Here is a 17,952-nt window from a genome sequence, read left to right as displayed (position 1 = left end):
CCTGTGAGAACCACACATATCTAAAAAGTCAGAAAAAGAGACGTTTTTAGCTTTGTGATGATGCATTTTCCACCTGAGGCCAAGATGGTTTTAAAATAATTTGAGATGAAGAAGTAGGAGTTTGTCAATATAAAAAAGACTTTCAGTTTATTACAAACATTCAAATCTATTTGTTTGTTTTCACTAAACAGGAAGGGTATGAACAATTGTAATCTGAAAGTGGAGTAAAAAATACAGTGTTTGTCTATGAGATCCAGTAGAGTATGAAGCTACATAAAAGGGAAATACTGAAGTAAAGTACCCAGGACCCAAATAAAGGGAAGAAAACAAGCAACCAATGAGTTAAAAACATTTATTGACTTTGTACATGTTTACAGTTGCTTCGTTGTGAGACACAGACCGGAAGTGAACATTTTCCATCTGTGTGCTGGAGGGAATGCGTGACGAGCTGCTGCAGGAATGTCTCAGTTTCTGTTATCATGACGGGATTCAAACGTGGTTGTCAAGCAAAGTCTCGAGGAGCCTTGAACTGTTTGTAATTGCAGTCGTTACCACAATGAATTTACAACCTGCAGAAGAGAAAACAGTGAGGTTTATTAGTTACATTCTTAGACCCACTTTCAGGTCTTTTTTACATGATGCAACAAGTGCATCATTAATTAAATAAAGTACACGTAGTTGCATAGAAAGGATTGCATTTTTGGCATTGGTACACTTTCAGTTAATACATTACAATTCACTGTTGGGGTAATCTGGAAGTCTTTCAGTCCGCTTAACAGTCTGAAATTGGAAATTTGTCTGCAGAAAATCAGACAATCATACATATATACACTTCATACAGTCATGGAAAAAAATATTAGACCAACCTTGTATTCTCCTTGCTTTCTTTCACATTTTAATGCCTGGTACAATTAAAGGTAAATTTGTTTGGACAAATATAATGATAACACCAAAAATAGCTGATTAGAGTTTAATTTAAGAGCGGATATCTAGACATTTTCTAAGGTTTTCTTGATAATGATTTTGGTTAATATCTATTTTTGTTGTTATCATTATATTTGTCCAAACAAATGTACCTTTAGTTGTACCAGGCATTAAAATGGACAAGAAATTGTAGAAAACAATGGTCTAATATTTTTTTCCATGACTGTATATGTATTTTAAAGTTTCCAGTAATACATAAATGACAAATCAATATTTACTTGAGTTGAAATAGAGCTTTTCTTTGTAGTGGAGTAGAAGTATAAAGTTACATAAAATGGAAAGTTCCAATTAATATAATTAATACTAATTTATAATCAAGTACAGTACAGATACAGTACTAAAGTGACCGTACACTGAAACTAAATGAAGTTGGGGGGTGGGTGTGGAGGTCTTGATGATTGGTTCACTCTTGGAAATGAAAACTACAAGTATCCTCCTGCAACATCAGCACTCAGGTGATGTTTACCTTTCTCTCTGCCGAGGAAACGCAGAGCTGAGATCTCAGAGAAGGTGCAGCCGCCGAGGAACATGACGAGGACGATGCGCTGAGCGTCGTTCTTCGCTTTCAGATCCGCTCCGTTGTTACCTGACAAGAGACGAACAGTTTATACTCGTGATGTTTAAACAGTGAGTGAGACTCTGAGAAAACAGGTTACACAACATATCTGACTACACATACACTGTATAGACACACACACACACACATGCAGTAGGTTTGACAGTCACTGACTTTTAACTGTGTTGTAATGATAAAAGTTATGAAGTTATTTTTCCTGATGTTCTGCCCTTTTTTCCGCAGTTTTCAACAAGTAGATAGATAGATAGATAGATAGATAGATAGATAGATAGATAGATAGATAGATAGATAGATAGATACTTACTAAAATATTAGACATTTGCAGAGAAATTGAACTTTAACTGGGAGATTAAACATTGCAGGAAAAGTTCACAATGCAAATGTGTCTGAATTGGACTAAAAGTGACAGAAAACAACTGATTTAGACTTCTAGAGGTGATTTTCTTAGTTTCAGAATTCAGTCAGACTTTCTTCAGGATGAATCACTACTGTAATGATATTTCCTTTCATCCTGCCACTGTTCTGTCATCAGCTGTCTGAAGTCATTTTTACAAGAAAACAGCCAATAAGAAACCCATTTACACTAATACATGGCCATCTTCCTCCAGCTAGCTGAGGAAATCAGGTTTCTGTAATCCCCTACCATGAAAGCAGGAAAACAGAAAGAAGGTTTGTTGTTTACATTAAAGATTTAATTTACTGTAGAAAGCTGACATTAATTGGGTTTCTACAGCCTCAAATACTTTGTTGAGGATATTGCTGGCGTTAGTTTAGAGTCAGTTAAAAAGTAATCAATCCTAGTATACAGGTGCATCTCAATACATCAGAATATGATGGAAAAGTCTATTTCCAGTAGTTCAAGTCAAACAGCCCCAACCAAGTATACATACATACATACATACATACATACATACTTTTCAGAGGCCAACATTTCCATATTAAACATACTTTTTAAAATTGGTCTTTTGTAATATTAAAACTTTTTTAAGACACTGAATTTTAGGTCTTCATTAAATGTAAATGTAAAATAAATTAAGACAGGAAATGTTTCATTCTGTGTGTAATGGATCTAAATTTATATAATGTGTAATTTCCACTTTTTGAGTTGAATTACTGACATAAATAAACTTTTCTATGATATGCTAATTAATTGAGATGCACCTGTAGGTGCTGTTGACTTGCGAGAAGAAAGAATACTCTCTCTGTGGGATGCTGAAGCTTCCAGACATTGACAAGATCCAGTGGTTTCATTAAATTGTTTAGCACAACCGTAGAGTTTAGAGGATTGAGTGGGTGAGAGGAAGATCTATCCATAAATGCATCTAAAATACAATTGAAGTGTACCTCTAATTACACTAAAACAGCTAATTCGCTGACAATATTATATTAATATCTCCTTGTGATCTGACCTGTAACAGCAAATTCATGTCCATTCAGCAGCCTGGTGACTTCTTCAAGCCCCGTCCAGCCATCACGCTCCAACACCTGCACATCACCACAGCAGGAATAATATTGAGGAAATTAAAGTTTCACCTTAATGACACTAAAGGGAAAAAAAGGGAATTGTGTTTGCGTACCTGCTCGATGAGTTTGCAGCTCAGAGGGACGTAGGCGCCGCTGAAGATGTAGGCCATGTCTCGTGGGACTCGCAGGTCATATTCTTCATCTGACTTTGGCACCTTTGAACAAAATATAATCATTATTTAGCATAATGAGGACAAAATATCATTCTGAGTGGCATTCTGTGACATAATGAAACAATAATAAGATGATGATAAGTTACCAGGTTGAGCTTTCTGCTCAGGGCTCTGAAATGACTCTTCTTGGCCAGAGAAGAGAAGGCGTCAGTCAGCTTTCCTGGGGGAAAAAGAAAGAATAAAATCAATAAAAATAGAGAGAATTAGACCAATTTAATGCCATTTTGAGATCTGTCTTCTAACATTCATAAAACTACTCATTGGGCTCGTGCATATGGAGAGAAGAGGAGGGAGAGATTGTGATTTAACTGGACTTCAAACACAAAACGATGACTTTTTTTCACCTGCAGTTTTGTCGTTGACCAGTTTTCCCACTTTGCTTTCCATCACAGTCAGCGTTTCCCCCGGCTGCTGCTCCACCAGCAGACCCAGCTGCTTCAGGTTGGCAAATGTGAACAGGTGGTTCACTCCGTAGCTCTGAAGAGGGCAAATGGAGAAAATGCTTTACATTAGGACCAGAAGCTCCTGGAGACAATTTTAGATTTAACTCATTGTCTACAAGTCTAAAAGACCAAAAACAATGTGTGTTCATCCATTTTTTCAATACTTTCAATACTTTGTTCAAACAGACTTCTTTCTTATAAGAGCTGGGTGTTTCAGTTTTTAGCAAACCGCCACTGAAACAGATGGAAATAGCACATTGTTGGACAAATATTTTGGCCTCTTGTGGGTATTTATGGTAAATTCTCCTTTTTTACTTGTTACTTTACCTAACTAGGTGCAGGGCAACACACGCACAAATCAAGAAGAAAACAGTATGTGTACCTCTAAATACACTAAACAGCCAACAGCATTTATTTTGATATATTTACAGAATCTGTTCTGTTGTCGTCTGTCTCGTGTTAAAGGTGCGATTATGATAACTGTGTTATTATGCACTCTATCTCTATTCTCTTTTATATTCCTGTTGTTTCATCAACAAAGCAAACATGATCCTGAAGACAACAACATACCCAGAAAATATAAAACATTTTCACCAGGTACGAAAGTGTGAGAGTGTTTACAGCACACAAATCTGTCTTTTCTCTGATCATCCATCCGTCTGAATACTTGAATCATTTGTAGGTAAAGAAACAAACACAAAACAGCCTATGTTAGGGTAAAAAAAATATCCTAAGCTAATTGGCACCACATGAGAAATACAAAGTTCAGAAAATATTCCACAGAAAATATATATATATATTTTTTCTTTTTCTTTAAAAAAGAGGAAGCTGGGGGCGTCCCGGTGGCTCACACCGGTAGAGCGCTAACCATGTATGCCGTGTGCTGTGGCGGAGCCGGGTTCGAATCCGGCCTGAGCTCCCTTTGCCGCATGTCTTCCCCTCTATCACCCCCTTTCTATCTCTCACTATCAATAAAGCAACAAAATGCCAAAAAAATAATCTTTAAAAAAAAAAAAAAAAAAAAGAGGAAGCTGCTAGTTTCAGTAACATGTCCTACCGCTAAGGAACTGATTTGGAAATTACGGAAATACATGATCCATATCTATTTGATCAAATAATCAGCTAGTGATATTCTCAATAGCTTTAAGTGATTCCTTGACCCAGAAAATGTATATTTTGACACCAAGATTGACCTTCTGAGTGGTTTGGAAGATATATTGGTTCTCATAGATTTTATATGGCAGCCGATCCTGATGAAGTGGTTTCCATCAAAAATTGAAACTTATGGTTATGGAGAGCATGTGTAAAAAAAAAATCTACTTCTATCAAGACAAACATAAGAATTTGTTTTTTAAGGCAAATATTTTCTGTGTTTAGTTAAAAAAGTTACAGTTTATTTATGAACCTCTAAAAATCTCACCTGTAGATATTGTGCTTTTAATGAGCGGAAATCTTTTGGCAGAAGTCCTGAAAGAAAACACATCACACAGGTATTAACACAGCGTGAGAATAAACTGAATCTGTCTTTGAAATTATATAATTATACATGAAGACGACTCACCGTTTTCTGTGATAGACAGAAGACAAAGCAGCCGCAGACTTTCTATCATGGAAACCTTAAAAATAATAAAAGAATAAATGAGTTTCCAGCATTAAACCATTATTATTTCACCCGTTTCTAACGCACCTGTCTGTTGATGTGCTCCTCTATGTAAGAAATGCTTTCACGGATTTCGAATCCTTCAAGTAAAGCTGGAAGAGAAAGCAGGAACATTAATGATGAAGGGACACGTTGAACTGAAACCTGACTCTAATATCTGCATGGGATTCTCACAGTGTTCTGTCTTCAGCAGCTCCTGAAAATCCTGCCTCGTCTTCTTCTTCATGATCGATTCAGAAGCTCCGATGTCTGAAAGAACATGAGCTCATCAGCAAATATTAGTTGATACACATCATAAACATTATTCTGCAGCAACACTCACGCAGGCTCAACAGACGATGTTCCTGTTTTAATCCTTTTAGTTCCTCTGATACAAACGTCTTCATCTGTTTTATGTCCATCCCCCGGCGCTTCTGCAGAGAATTAAGTTTAATAGAGTCTTAGCTTGTTCAAATCACTGAGAATTTAAGGGTAATAATAAACATTCACTCACATCATATGCAGTCTGCAGATTCCTGGCTTTCTGACTGAGGAAGCCGAAGACGTTGGAGAAATGCTCGTTTCTGATTTCATTGAAGACCTACGAGACGTTTGAGAGTTCAGACAGAGATTTAATTTAAAAGTGTGTACAGTGAAATATACAGTGAGGGAAATAATGATTTGATCCCCTGCCGATTTTGCGATTTTTGCTAAATTTTCCCACTGACAAATAAATGAATGGTCTTTAATTTAAATGGTAGGTTTATTCTAACAATTGCCCATGGTGGAGAGGTTGGAATCTGGTTGAATGATTCTGTGGACAGGTGTTTTTATACAGGTAACAAATTGAGATTAGGAGTATTTTATTAAAGTGAGAGGATTAATTTGTGGGCCTCATGGGCGCAAAATTAGTCTGTGGGAGCCAGAATTCTTGCTGGTTGGTAGAGTACAAATAGTTGTTTCACTCAATCAAAAGCAAATACATTTTAGAATGTGATTTTCTTCTTTTTTTAATATTCTGTCTCTCATTGTTTAAATAAACCTACCATTAAATTCTAGACTGTATATTTATTTGTCAGAGGAAAAATTTTGCAAAAATCGGCAAGGGACCAAATAATTATTTCCTTCACTGTATTTCTAATATCAGCAGAACCAAACCCACCTTATCCTGAGCGTTCAGCATCACTTTAATACTTTTGTCAGAGGAGGTAACGTCAGGACCGAACTCCACACATCCTGCAGAACAGACCAAGTGATGAGACAACTCACAAACGTGAGACAACAGATCTGCCACCAGAGATTCATTACACAACTGAGAAGTTTGAACTCTGCAGGAAAACATGAAGTCTGAGCTGCAGCTTTGAGTATTCATACTACTTTTATTATTATTTATTCCACAGTTCATCATTCACACTTTCTCACAGTGTGAGATTTATAAGACTGTAATTATAACACTTTATTTATCCCGCAGTGGGGAAATTTAGTCCTCACACCAGCTCACGATACAGACACATAGACATAGAAGACAGAATAAAGAATATTTAAAAAAGACATACGTTCTTTACACATTCTATACATTCATTTCCGCTATTTGGCATTGATTAATAATATATATTTTTTGTGTTTGTTTGATTCCTTTAAGTACTTTGCATTTTTACAGATATTGCACATTGGAGAAAATATATTTTAGCATGTTAAATAGGTTAAATAGGTTGTTGCATATAGTAGTATGAACATCAAAAATAAATATATTTAAATATATGCAGATATACACAGTGCAGTATAAGTAAGTATAAGTATAGTATAAATATAAAACTCTATTAGCCCTCTTAAAATGTCCTTGTCTGAGAAAAAGTCTCAAAATATACATATTTTCATTTATATTTCAAGCCTTGCACAATAATTACAATATCAGTTTATCGAGCTCTGCAAAAATGATCGAGGTCATGTCCATATAATCGTACAATATCAACAATATTTTGTCATATTTAAGTGCATTTTTGGTTAAAAGAGTCCATTTAATTTATTGCTTTAGTTGTGCAGTTTTATTTTAATTTTTTAATGAATATAAGATATTATAATAATTATTTACATTCCAATTCCAATGTTTAATAAATATTCTTAATAACTTCTTACATTATTATGCAATTATATATTATCATTATATCAGTGGCATAAAATGACAATAATATTGTTTATGGCAATGAATTTTGGGACAACATATCATCCAAGAAAAAGTAGTTATTTTGCAAAAATAATAGCAAATACATTTTTAAAATCTCAATAATAAAACTATTACTTTGTCAAAGGACATTGAGAAATATATCATAAAATTGTGAGTTGATTAACCTCTAAGTAAAACGTCCTGGTTAACAGCCAGTATTTATGATCTGCAATCAAATTATTATTTTATTTAAACTTTTGTATTTTTGGACCTGCATCCAATTTTATATGTTTTTGTGTCTGAGAGACAAATGGGGAAAACAATATTTGAAACTGGTGGACTGAACAGATGTTTAACTATCTAAGAAGCAGCAGATTTAGACATTTCTCTTTCATTCAGGTGTTTTAGTGCGAGCAGAGAAACACAGTCAACTCTCCACAGACTGCTCTAAAACTCACCACATTTGATTCTAAATATATCGTCCACCAATCCTTCATAGACGACTTGTGAGCACAGAGGAGTGACAAAGTCCACATCTGCAAACACAAAGAACATGTTGGTGAGGACAGAAATCAGCTCAGCGTCTCACACACTCACACAGTCATTAATGCTTCAGGTGTTCTCACCTCTGTCGATGAGAAAAACTTTTCCTATTTCAGCCTGACGAGCTCTCTGTTCTCCCTCTTCCACCTGCTCCCTCCACGACTCGTACGCCATCTGACAGCGCGCGCGCACACACACGCACGCACACACACACACACACACACACACACACACACACACACACACACACACACACACACACACACACACACACACACACACACACACACACACACACACACACACACACACACAGGATGAAGGCAGCTCACAGCAGAAACAATCAATCAATCAATCAAACTTTATATGTTCAGGACTTCTCATACAAGAGAAATATAACACAAAGTGCTTCACATGAAATTTTTTTTTTAATTTAATAATTTAAAAATTATAATTATTATAAAACATAAAAACAAGCAAACACCCTCCATCCAGCCCCAACCCAGAATCATCCAGAATGCAGCTGCTCGATTGGTCTTCAATCTTCCCAAATTTTCCCACACAACACCCTCCTCCGCTCCCTCCACTGGCTACCGGTGGCTGCGCGGATACGCTTCAAGACTCTAGCTCTTAGAGCTCAAGACTAGCTCTCTCTAGCTCCGCTGCTAATGGCTCAGGTCCTACTTACATCCAGGACCTTGTCAAACTCTACACCCCTGTCCTTCCTCTATGCTCTGCATCAGCCAAACAGCTGGCGACTCCCACCCTGCGTGGGTCAACTCGCCTCAAAACCACTTCCAGACTTTTCTCTGTCCTGGCTCCCAAATGGTGGAACGAGCTCCCCACCGACATCAGGACCTCAGACAGCCTGTACATCTTCCTCCGCAGGCTCAAGACCTACCTCTTCCAACAATACCTCGGTTAAGTCATGGTCACCTAACATATATATATATATATATATATATATATATATATATATATATATTTTTTTTTTTTTTTTTTTTTTTTTTAATAAAAAAAATAGAATTTTCTTTTTTTTTTAATGCTCCTTTTTCTCTTCTTCTCTTCTTTAACATATAGCACTCCTGTTGCAATGACAGTTGGCTCTTAAAGTTATGTACTTACTTGATTCCTGTGGTCTATGTCTAGTACCATCAGGTTGAATGCACTTATTGTAAGTCGCTTTGGACAAAAGCTAAAATCAGCTAAATTACATGTAAAGTAATGTAATGTAACCCTCCACCCCATTATAAACAAAGCACAGACTGAGGAAGATCCATCTCAACGTGGAGCAGTGAGGAAACACTGGAGGCAGCTTAGAAATTAATTAGATAAAATAAATGAAAAATAAAGTAAGGTAAGACAAGATAAAATAAAATAAAATAAAATAAAAACAAAAATAAATAATAAGAATAATAGCAATAAAAAGTAATAAAGCTAGTGTCGGCAAAAAGGGCCTTTCTGTGTGGAGTTTGCATGTTCTCCCCGTGTCCCCCGAGGATCCCCTTACAGGGACCTCTCACAAAAACATGCATTGATCCTGGTCGCTATGCAGCCTCCCTCTGGTCGGTCGGGGCGCCTGATGGGTGACAAGAAGCGGTCTGCTAACTCCGCATGTATCGGAGGAAGCATGTGGCCAGTTCAGGGCTCTCCCCAGACCGACAGGGACGAGGTAGCGCCCAGGATCATGATAGGAAAAACTGGGTGATAAATAAAATGGGTTACAAAATCATGGGATAAAAATAAAAAAAAACATCTGAAGCGTCTCTGAGGCCCTCAGGTCTTCAGGAGTTTCATTCTAACTTTTGGTTTTATTAAAAGACTCCCAGAAGACCTGAGGGTCCTCGAGGGTTCATAGGATGAAAGTAAATCAGAATAACAGGCTGGACTAAGACCATTAAGCGAATTATAAAGCAGTAAAGTGACCAGAATTCAGGTGAAGCTAAATCACTTCATGATAGATCTGAGAGTTAAACTTGTTCTTGGTCTCACCTTGGAACATCGTCCGATGCCGTAGACCTTAGAGAACGGGCCGTAGAGCGAGTGCAGCAGGTGAAGAGCGCTGCCAGCCGTCCTCACCCAGCGCTGGTCGCCAGCCTGAACAAAGTGTGAGCTCCAATTACATTTAACGTACTGATATCAAGATAAATTATTAATCAATTAATTATAAACGACTGTGTCGGACCTTTTAAAAGAAGATGAATCACTAAAATCGGGCATTAAGCGTTCTGCAACCTTTATTAATAAATATTATTATTATATTGTTGATTATTTTTGTTAGTGAAGCATTAAAAGACATGCTGACTGAATCACTACATAGAGTCATGAAAAAAAATATTAGACCATTGTTTTCTTCAATTTCTTTCATCATTCTTCATTTTAACGCCTGGTACAACTAAAGGTACATTTATTTGGACAAATATAATGATCACAACAAAAATAGCTGATAAGACTTTAAGTTAAGAGCTGGTATCTAGACATTTTCCATGGTTTTCTTGATAATAACCAAAATCATAATTTAAAAAAAAGGAAAATGTCTAGATATCAGTTTTTAAATTAAACTCTTATGAGCTATTTTTCTTGTTATCATTATATTTGTCCAAACAAATGTACCTTTAGTTGTACCAGGCATTAAAATTAACAAGAAAGCATGACTGTATTTCCTGGATCACATTATAAAAGCTGGAACCAAAGAATTGACTCAAAGTCTAAATAATTAATCAACTAAACATTATTTACCAGGAAGTTGTCTCTGAAGAACTCCGGCAGCTCCAGACTGATGATGTCATCGTCCAGAGGAAGGAGGTAGAACGACCACTCGTCAGTCGTCACGTCTGCCAGGAAACAGAAACACTTTGTTAACTCTTCTTCTCACCAACACTGATTACTGCCACTAAAACAGAAAGGTGAAGAGAGAGGAGGAGGCTCACCTCCAAAGATTCCCTTCTCCTCCAGCACCGCCTCACACGCATAAAACTGGACAACACATGAGTGTTGGCAGGTTAATATCAACAACTTCTTTCAAAATAAAGTAGAGTGTGTGCACATCAGCTGAGCAGAAATACCTTCTGAGGGGTAAAAATGATCTTGTATCTCCTAAACTTTCCTACTGCCTTGTCTGCGTTGGCCACATCTGCAACAACAAGGAATACAGCATTAATTATTTAGCATTAGGCTCATTTACAGGAATCAAGGAATACTGCAGTTTGATATTACTGTGTCACGCTTTTAATTCAAGCGCAATTATGAACCTTTTATATAAACAGACTTTTCACCAAAAAACATTCCAACATTTTCATTTTAAAACAGAATATGTGTGATGAACAAATGAGTTCATTAGATTATGAGTCTAACAAGAGATGTAATGCTACCTTTTGTACAGTTTCAATACATTTCAATACACATTTGTGTTGGTGCCAATAAAGTACCGGCTCTAAATGTATGATTTGATGATCTGTTACAGTGAAAACACTGATACAACCAACCAACACTGTCACACAACTGGATCTCCACTTTTTTATGTTTTTCATGTTCTAACTTCAGCTACAGGATTTGCAGGTATTCTAAATTTTACTCGACTAAAACAGTAAAGAACCCAACAATGAATACTTGATGTAAACAGAACAAAGCTTTAAGTGCTTTTTCAAACAAATATCATTCTGCATTTGTTTCGGTGATGTTTATAAGATTTGAGTCTTTTACTAATCTATCCATCCAGCTTACATAAAGCTATATATCAGTGCAAGTACATCAGATTATTTCCAACACATCTTATTCGTTTTAATTATATTGGTTGCTATTTTTTTTAAACTATTTGGGGTATTTTAATTCAATTTTAATCTCTACTGTTGTTTTGTTTTTTTCGAGTTCTGAAATGTTTTTTCTTCCAGTTTCAACCATAAAAAACACTTTGTAACTTTGTTTAGAAAGATGCTGTAAACATACAGTTTATTATTATTACTATTATTATTATTATCATCACCATCATCATATAAATACACACTCAAACATAATTTGTAATGTTTCAGTTTCATAAAATGTTATTAAAAGTCACATTAAAAGTCTGTGAAAAGATTCTTCTTACCACATATCCATTTGACAGTTTGTATTCTTGGCCGGATCAGAAAACACAACCTGTAAGAGAGGAACATTCACATCAGGACAGTGTGTGTGTGTGTGTGTGTGTGTGTTAAACGATGTATAAACGGTGCAGGACTCACTGATCTGAGGTGCTGACAATAGGTTTATATTCCACTTTGTAGAGTTTATCGACTTCATGTTGCTGTAAAAAAAAAAGAAGAGGCAGAATGTTTTGAAAGGATTTTGAAACTGCAGCTGTTCTTTAGAGTTTCTTCTTTTATCTAAAGAGTCAGATGAGTGACAGCTGATTAGGTTCACCTTTAGTGTTGATACATTGGCAATACGATCCAGCGGACTCATCAAGTCCGACTCGATAAAGAGGTCCTTCTTCCCCGGTAGCTGTGTGACAAAGAGACGGTGATGGAAGAGATTCAGGTTACTGTGTGCAACACAAACAGGATTCTCTGGCTATTAAATTTATCTATTTTGTAACTTTGCAGAGTAAAAGCATATATGTTCAGTCTTTGCCAAAGGTGTGACACAGAACATGCAAAAAAGAGAGTTTGTATAGTAAAATTCAATGATTGTGTGTTGGAATCATTCAACACATTCATCAATGTTGGTTCTCAGCATTTCTTTTTTTCTATTGCTAATAAATTCTATGAAAATATTAAAACCTACTCTGCCAGTTTGTGGCACTCAGCTGGCAGCTTATCTCTTTGGTCACAAAAACACTATACTATGAAAGGAAAATTAATTTTCGAAAACAGCTTGGCATTAATTATTAATTATTTGCAAACAGGAGTACTGTGACTGAAGGAATTTGCATTTTGGGGGACTGTTTTCAACTGTGAATTAATCACATTTGGTGCTTTTAGTTTGTATTTGTTGTGGGAATCAGTAAAAATAAGTGTGTATGTTAATGGTGATGAAGGAGCAGTGCAACAGTGTGGCTCATTCATTCATCCATGAACACTGGAGCTCTATAACAGAGAGGAAGGTCAGACTTTGTAAATAAAGACATTACTTCTTAGGGATGTTTTTCAATAACAAAACATAGATAAGTACTTGATTTTTTGGGAAAAAAAATTGGTTGATGACACATTGGGTGTGGTCATCAGTGCAACATCTGCTTTGCAGCAGCTACTTCATAATTACACAAATAGTCCCTATAATTCCCTGTAAAAGTGTCCCTTATTTTTTCTATTTTGACATTTGGGTACTCATCATTAAAACCTTAATATATGCAGTGTTCACATGCCATTCATGCCATGTCATGCCGTGTGTCTGTAGCTGGAGCCAGGTGGCAGCCAGCCAAGCCAAACTAATAATTTACACATTGTGATTCGTTCCTACCTGTTCCAGCAGGTAGATGAGCTGATCTCTGGCCAGCCTCTTGAGCAGAGAGAAGTCAGGGGGCTCCGGGGAGTCTCTCCTGGCACTATGAGCCATGCTGGGTCAACAATAAGGACAGGACAATAAATACTCATTCCCTACACACAGGGGGGAAATATCATATAGTGTTATTATTCCTGAAGCATGATATATAGTAACAAAGAGGCTACAACCAACAGAAACAGACAGAAATGACAAACATATGCACTGTAGTTGACCTGCTAGCTGCGTTAGCTGGGAGGCTAAAAACACATCCTTCACATCTCCCGAATATTAAAGGCTAAGACTAGCGTAAACATGCTGACAGTTGTATAGAACCACATTCACAAAATATACTTAATAAACAAAATGACGTAAGCAGTGAATAACTGTCACATTATCAACAAAAGGGCGTTTATCCGATATTAAAAGCTACCTGCTTCCGTAGCTAAAAAAGCGGAATCGACCCCATCATCATGTGCCGTTTCCACCCGGACACGAAAAGGAACGGACCGGTGCACTGTGTTTGGGTTTCTCAGAGAGACGGAGTTCAGGTTACTTGTCGCTGTTTTGTGATATTTTCTGATATTTATTCAACATGAATTCAGACGCGGTGTTGTTGTTGGAGACCGTTAATTTCGCCGCAGAGAAACATCGGAACCAGCGACGTAAAGATCCGGAGGAGACACCGTATATTAACCATCCGATCGGTACGAGTCCTTTCACTTTGTTGTGATGCCTTCAGGTGCTGCAGGTGAACTCAGAACTGAGAATCATTTAGGACATTTACTCAAGTTATTGCATACAAGTAACATTTCCTGCAATTTATACTCCATTACGAGGGGAATACTGCGTTTATCTGACAGCTTTAGTTACTCGTTATAGTAATAAAAGTTTATAATCAAAAAATAAATGATGTTTTATTAAAGATTAGGTTTGCAAATCTCCAGTTGAAAGTATTAAGATCCCTTACTGCAGTGAAAGTACTAATACCACACTGTGAAATTACTCAACTACAAGTACAAGTCCTGCATTCAAAACTTACTGAAATACAAAAGTATTGGCATCAAAATGTACTCTAAGAATCAAAAGTAAAAGTACTCATTCTGCAGAATGGACCTATTCAGATTGTTTTAAATATTCCAAATATATTATTGGATTAATATTATTGATGCATTTATGTAAGCAGCGTTTAAATTTTGTGAAGATAGGGCTAATTTTAACTACTTAATATACTGTTATGAGGTTTCATTTTAAAGAAATCTTTAGATTGATCATGTTTTTCATTTTAAACTCGACCTGAAAAGTAACTCAAGCTGTCAGCTAAATGTAGTGGAATAGTATAAAGTTAAGTATAAAGTTACATAAAATTGAAATACCCAAGTAAAGAACAAGTATCTCAAAATCTTACTTAAGTACAAGTTTTGAGTAACTGAACATACATTCCACCACTGATTTACAGTAAATTTCCAGAAACTTTCTATGGAAAGTTAAACTGGAGAATTTTGGAAATATTCCAAATTGGAAACTTTCCACAGGAATTATGGAAATTGGGGGTAATTTAAACAAACTGTATCATAGCCAAACATAAATAAAACATTTTGTTATGTCATAAGCAGACATTGATGCAAAATAATACAATGAAAACACATTTCAACAGATTTATTTGGAAGTAGAACTTCAAATTCAACGTCAAATTTAAATTATTTTATTGAAAAACAAAAACATGAATGTTGAGTTAGTTCTTACTCATCCCGCCCGACCCCACCCATTTAAAAAAAAACAACCCTGCAGCTCTGTGGAATCAGCACAATCATGGCCAGAAGTGGGAACAATTTAAACATGCATTTTGTGCAGAATAACACAGTTAGAAAGACAGAAATCATAAAAAAAAACAAGTATTGAATTTCTGATACATTTTTTTTAAAAATTGTAATTAAATGGAATTTATACATAAACACGTTTCCAAGTGCCCACAAGTGTCACGACTATTGGAAGAAAAAAAAGAATTGGGTCTCGACATATTTTACATATTGAACTATTTGCATGTTTCCAGCTTCACCTGTCCTGATTGAGTTTGATGCTAAAGTGTCAGTGAATGAAATCAGTTTGAATTTTGGTTAATGAAACATAAACATACAGGCTGACATAAGGCCTAACACTGTAGTAAATAATAGTAATGTGTGGGTTAAAGAAGTATATCTGTTCATAAAATGTTGAACATCTTTACCAATAATTACTGTTTTATCTTAAACACCTGAAGCTGACGGACAGCTGAGTTTAGTGTGTCAGACTCTGTTTAATGTGAGCTGTGATAATTCTCCTGATGTTTCTTGTTGACTTCCTTCTCTCTGATACTCACAGCTGTGTGTGTGTACTTTTAAGGAGTAGCCAGAATCCTCAGCCATGAAGCAGGCGTCACAGACATCGAGGTTTTGCAGGTTTGTCACCAGATATTATCAGTGAGTGAGTTGCTGTCAGTTTTTGGTGTATTTCTGATGGTGTGTGTGGTCTTCCCTGCAGGCTGCTCTGCTGCACGACACGGTGGAGGACACGGACACGACTCCCGCAGAGCTCGAAGCAAAGTTTGGAGCGATTGTGGCTCGCATCGTTCAGGAGGTGACAGATGATAAAAGTCTGCCCAAACAGGAGAGGAAGCGTCAGCAGGTGGAGCATGCGCCGCACTGCAGCCGCCAAGCCAAACTGGTCAAACTGGCTGATAAACTGTACAACCTACGGGACCTGAACCGCTGCACACCGGCCGGTCAGCTCCTCTCACACGCTGTCACTGCTCCTATTATTCATTTAACTTATCCTTCACATTACCTGACATTATATACATACATTTTTATATAATAGTTAATACACAATTGAATGTGAAATCTGCTCTTAATCTAATGTATAGTCATTTATTAGTTTTAAGCTGTTAGGTGCAGTGCCAAATTGTTATTTCTATCACTTTAACACCTGTGTCCTCTGAAAATGTCCTGGTTCTGTTGATGTATGTCTCCAACATGTCTCACTTAAAGAAAGAGACAACACATCCTAATGGGATTACCTGTATAAATAAAAGATAAATTAAAAAGTATACTAAAAGAAATTAAAATTAGAAAAAATATCTGGACAGAAAAGTAAAAAAAAGTAAAATCATGTTGAAAAAAATTACCCATTTTTCTTTTATAGCCACATCCACATTCTAGCCTCTAAAAAACTAAACACAGACTTAAAATATACCTGTTTTTTTATGCACACCTATATCTTTATTGTAAAAACAGATTGTGTTTGTATAATTTAGCTTGTGAGATAGTAAAAGTCCACCCAAAAACCTGCTGTTTTTTATTGAAAGTAGAGATATCTTATATCTCTGATCTTATATTTAATATCTAGTTCTTTTTAAAATGATTGCTAAATGATTTCCTAAAACTGTAGGGTATTCAATCACAAAGATATAATACATTTGGAGAACTATTTTCAGTTAAATCGGGCTTCAGAAACACAAACAATACTTATTAATGACATTAATTAATTTTTGCTTTTGTTCTTTGTGTGTTAGGGTGGACAGCGGAGCGGGTGCAGGAGTATTTTGTTTGGGCTTCTGAGGTGGTGAAAGGTCTGAAGGGGACGAGCTCGGCTCTGGAGGAGCAGCTGGAGGAAATGTTCCGACAGAGAGGAGTTCAGCTCTGACGACAGAGCGTTCAAATTACTCATATAATACATTTTCATTTGCAGATTATTGAAATAAATCATATTTCATATACATTTGTGTGGACTTTCATTTTTATTTTTTTATTTTTCATATTTTGGTTGTATAGATTAATTGAAGGGATGTTGATAGTTATTATTGGAATTTTTTAGTTATTAATTACTTATAAATTAAGATTTTGCACATACAACTTACAGCTGAAACAATAAGTGAAGTCACAGATTGACAGAAAATCTATTCTCAACTATTTTGATAATTGCTTAAATATTTAAGTATATTTATGATTCATTTTTAATTTATTTTAAATAGAAAAAAAGTCATGGTTCTAGATTCACAAATGTGAAGATTTGCTGCTTTTTCTTTTAATTATTTAATTTATCAGTATTAATGTTGAGGTTTTGACTGTAATTTACAAACCAAACAATCGAGTAATGATGAAAATAATCAGCAGATTAAGCATAATGCAAAAAAGCATTGTTCAAAATGAGCTCCAGCTCAATCAACTACAGTCAAATTCTGCTTTTACATGAATGCATGTTTATATTAAACTAATTATATATAATAGTATAACAGTCACAGAAAGGGACATTTTTTCTTCACAATGAGTACTTTTACATTCAAAACTTGCAAAAAGTGCATTTTTCTTAATATTAAAAAATGTCTCATTCATTTTTTTACAATATAAATCACAAACAATATTTATTTTGGGAATAAAATGATATGGTGATAACAAGTAAACATTATTATA

The 17,952-nt window shown here is 35.8% G+C and overlaps 2 protein-coding genes across 3 annotated transcripts; one reads left to right on the top strand and one right to left on the bottom strand.

Annotated features, from left to right (window-relative positions):
- Positions 1-342: 342 nt before the first annotated feature.
- Positions 343-14,075, bottom strand: vps33b (VPS33B late endosome and lysosome associated). 2 transcript variants are annotated; one of them, XM_059349625.1, is made up of 24 exons: positions 13,938-14,075; positions 13,484-13,580; positions 12,446-12,526; positions 12,268-12,329; positions 12,132-12,181; positions 11,113-11,180; positions 10,978-11,023; positions 10,787-10,881; positions 10,040-10,144; positions 8,131-8,221; positions 7,963-8,040; positions 6,503-6,576; positions 5,855-5,941; positions 5,684-5,774; positions 5,536-5,610; positions 5,389-5,453; positions 5,263-5,317; positions 5,122-5,168; positions 3,603-3,735; positions 3,345-3,418; positions 3,139-3,240; positions 2,971-3,046; positions 1,451-1,570; positions 343-569 (listed from the first exon to the last, which is right to left on the bottom strand). In XM_059349625.1, the coding sequence occupies exons 2-24, from the start codon at positions 13,577-13,579 to the stop codon at positions 490-492; spliced, it is 1,851 nt and encodes a 616-aa protein (XP_059205608.1). In that variant the 5' UTR covers position 13,580; positions 13,938-14,075; the 3' UTR covers positions 343-489. The 2 variants fall into 2 exon arrangements, with proteins under 2 accessions (XP_059205608.1, XP_059205616.1); XM_059349633.1 differs by lacking the exon at positions 13,938-14,075 and adding an exon at positions 13,741-13,930.
- hddc3 (HD domain containing 3) lies at positions 13,959-17,248 on the top strand. The gene is made up of 4 exons (XM_059349658.1): positions 13,959-14,211; positions 15,887-15,942; positions 16,025-16,265; positions 17,055-17,248. Exons 1-4 carry the CDS (start codon positions 14,100-14,102, stop codon positions 17,183-17,185), a joined length of 540 nt encoding a protein of 179 aa, XP_059205641.1. The 5' UTR covers positions 13,959-14,099; the 3' UTR covers positions 17,186-17,248.
- Positions 17,249-17,952: the final 704 nt, after the last annotated feature.

Source organism: Centropristis striata, chromosome 2 (assembly GCF_030273125.1).
Source record: "Centropristis striata isolate RG_2023a ecotype Rhode Island chromosome 2, C.striata_1.0, whole genome shotgun sequence".
Lineage (NCBI taxonomy): Eukaryota > Metazoa > Chordata > Actinopteri > Perciformes > Serranidae > Centropristis > Centropristis striata.
This window is presented reverse-complemented; position numbering and strand designations above follow the sequence as displayed.

Bases quoted from the DNA above. Each gene is read 5' to 3' on its own strand.
- vps33b (XM_059349625.1), bottom strand. From the start codon at position 13,579: ATGGCTCATAGTGCCAGGAGAGACTCCCCGGAGCCCCCTGACTTCTCT. The intron at 12,527-13,483 runs GTAGGAACGAAT...TTTGTCACACAG, and splicing joins TCATCTACCTGCTGGAACAG to CTACCGGGGAAGAAGGACCT. The intron at 8,041-8,130 runs GTGAGAACACCT...TTGTGTTTGCAG, and splicing joins AGTTTTTCTCATCGACAGAG to ATGTGGACTTTGTCACTCCT.
- hddc3 (XM_059349658.1), top strand. From the start codon at position 14,100: ATGAATTCAGACGCGGTGTTGTTGTTGGAGACCGTTAATTTCGCCGCA. The intron at 15,943-16,024 runs GTTTGTCACCAG...TCTTCCCTGCAG, and splicing joins CAGACATCGAGGTTTTGCAG to GCTGCTCTGCTGCACGACAC. The intron at 16,266-17,054 runs GTCAGCTCCTCT...TTTGTGTGTTAG, and splicing joins GAACCGCTGCACACCGGCCG to GGTGGACAGCGGAGCGGGTG.